Source organism: Nematolebias whitei, unplaced genomic scaffold (assembly GCF_014905685.2).
Source record: "Nematolebias whitei isolate Nwh7 unplaced genomic scaffold, NemWhi1 Nwh_scaf_1755, whole genome shotgun sequence".
NCBI lineage: Eukaryota > Metazoa > Chordata > Actinopteri > Cyprinodontiformes > Rivulidae > Nematolebias > Nematolebias whitei.
The window spans coordinates 4,836-7,031 of NW_023620300.1; the positions used below are offsets into that span (position 1 = coordinate 4,836).

At 42.7% G+C, this 2,196-nt stretch overlaps 1 protein-coding gene across 1 annotated transcript; it reads right to left on the bottom strand.

Moving 5' to 3' along the window:
* Positions 1 to 653: 653 nt before the first annotated feature.
* LOC119429504 (general transcription factor II-I repeat domain-containing protein 2B-like) lies at positions 654 to 2,185 on the bottom strand (the record flags this gene model as incomplete). Its single annotated transcript, XM_037697121.1, is given in 2 exon segments — positions 654 to 2,080; positions 2,083 to 2,185. Coding segments are annotated over 2 exon segments (1,530 nt in total), but the record flags the coding sequence as incomplete, so codon positions are not given.
* Positions 2,186 to 2,196: the final 11 nt, after the last annotated feature.

The window sequence follows — 2,196 nt, forward strand, 5'->3', positions numbered from 1 at the left end:
AATAAAATGTAACTACTCCTTAATGTTAAATAACTCATTATTTATTATAACTTATTCAAGTGACAATTACAGTTGCATAGAAAACATATGTTTGCTTGTTGCTCTAACATCAATCCTTTTAAATTTTGTCAGCTTATGAAAACCCACATAACTCCATTAATGAAGGATCAAACTGTCCAAGTGAATAAAGAAAAATAACAAATAGTCAAATAGCTTTGAAGACATCCTAAAACTGAGCTGCAAAGAACATGTATGACACATGTAGCATTTTACAAAAAAGGCTACACACAGCCTTGCATCCAACTGATGGTTTGATGACAACAATTTGCCTGCATACACACATAAGACCTGCAAACATTAAATAATTACAACAGCAGCTATACATAAATAATATGTAATCAACTAAAAAAACAAAATAAAGGTTGACTCAGTTCACAACTATATTACTCAAGTTTTTTGGTTAGTCTTTGATGAGGAGATGCTGCCTGTCCTTGAACACACCAAGTGGATTCTCTCTACTATCGATTGATCATGTTCTGAAAATGATAAACACAAAACAAAATGCAAGCACAATCATTAAATTGCACACAGTTTAACTGTTCTTCTTCTTGGTTGAATTACATTTTATTATATTTTAGTTTTCAAAAAAAATGCTAACCTGTGTTTTTCTGACCAGATGTCTGACACCGTTTTCCCGTTGCCAGAGTGTCAATGTCTGGCTTTAGGTCCTGTGCTGAGGCAATGCGTAGAACAGCATGGAGGTTGTCATCCGTGAGGCGTGATCTGTGCTTGTTTTTGTTCAGATTCATTATGGAAAAAAACTGTTCGCACAGATAGGTGCTTCCAAACATGGACAGAACACGGGCAGCATGAAGTCAAAGCTGTGGCATCAAACCAGGGGGCATCAGACGGTAAAAGTCCTGGATTGCAGCATCCTGGAACTTTGCTCTCAGGCCACTGTCGCTTTGAAGCTCAATTAGCTCCATCTGAAGGTGTTGGGGTGCAGTGCAGACATCGGTGGTGAAAGGATTGGCAAAGATGTCAAAGCCAGACTGTTGTGCTCTGAAGTCAGAGAAGCGCCGATCAAACTCAGTCTTTAACCAGCTCAGTTTGGTAGCTAACTGAGCACATGAAAAAGTCCCGGGAAACGAGGCTGACATGCTCTGACAAACAGGAAAGTGGACAAGATTGTCCTGTTTCACTTGCCGCATCCATAAGTCCAATTTACGCTGGAAAGCCGTGATTGTGTCGGACATCTGCGTGATGACTTGTTTGTGTCCCTGCAGCTTCTGATTCAACTGGGCGAGATGGTCGGTTATGTCACACAACACAGCAAAGTCTCACAGCCACTCTGGATCTGATAGTTCAGACATGAGTTTTCCTTTACTCTGCATAAAAAGAGCAATGTCTTCCCTGAGCTCAAAAAATCTCTTGAGGACTTTGCTCCTACTCAGCCACCGCACTTCTGTATAGTACGGCACATCCCCGTGTTCCGAGCCCATCTCCAGCAAAAACAGCTGGAACTGATGGTGATTCAGGCCACGCGCCCTAATGAAGTTCACTGTTTTCATGACTGTGGTCACAATGTCCTCCATCCCCAGCACCTTCCCACACAAAGCTTCTTCATGGATAATGCAATGATACGTTATCAGAGGCGTGTGACCGTTCATTTTTTGCATTTTCCTCTTCATTAGTCCAACCAAGCCCACTTTTCCTCCACACATTGCCGGTGCACTGTCTGTAGTTAATCCCACCAAGTTTTCCCACTGCAATGCATTTTTACTTACGGACTTCTCCACCGCATCAAAAATGTCCTGTCCCGTCGTGGTCCCATGCATCGCAGCCACATCCAACAGCTCCTCAGTGATGGAGAGGTCCGACTTTACGCCTCTAATAAAAATTGATAACTGCGCTGTGTCTGTGTTATCTGTGCTTTCATCAACAGCTAATGAAAAAGCTGTGTAGCTGCGTGTCTCCTCGGTCAGCTGTGTTGGAAGATTTTCTGCTAGTTCCTTCACTCGGTTCGCGATGGTGTTTCTTGATAAACTGGCATTTTTAAAAGTCTGTAACTGGTCGGGACCTGCTCACAGACCTTCAGCATGCACTGCTTCAAAAACGCTCCCTCTGAAAAAGACTTGGAAGCGTGGGTGATTTCTTCAGCCACAATGAAGCTAGCTTTCACTGCGGCCTCGTTTT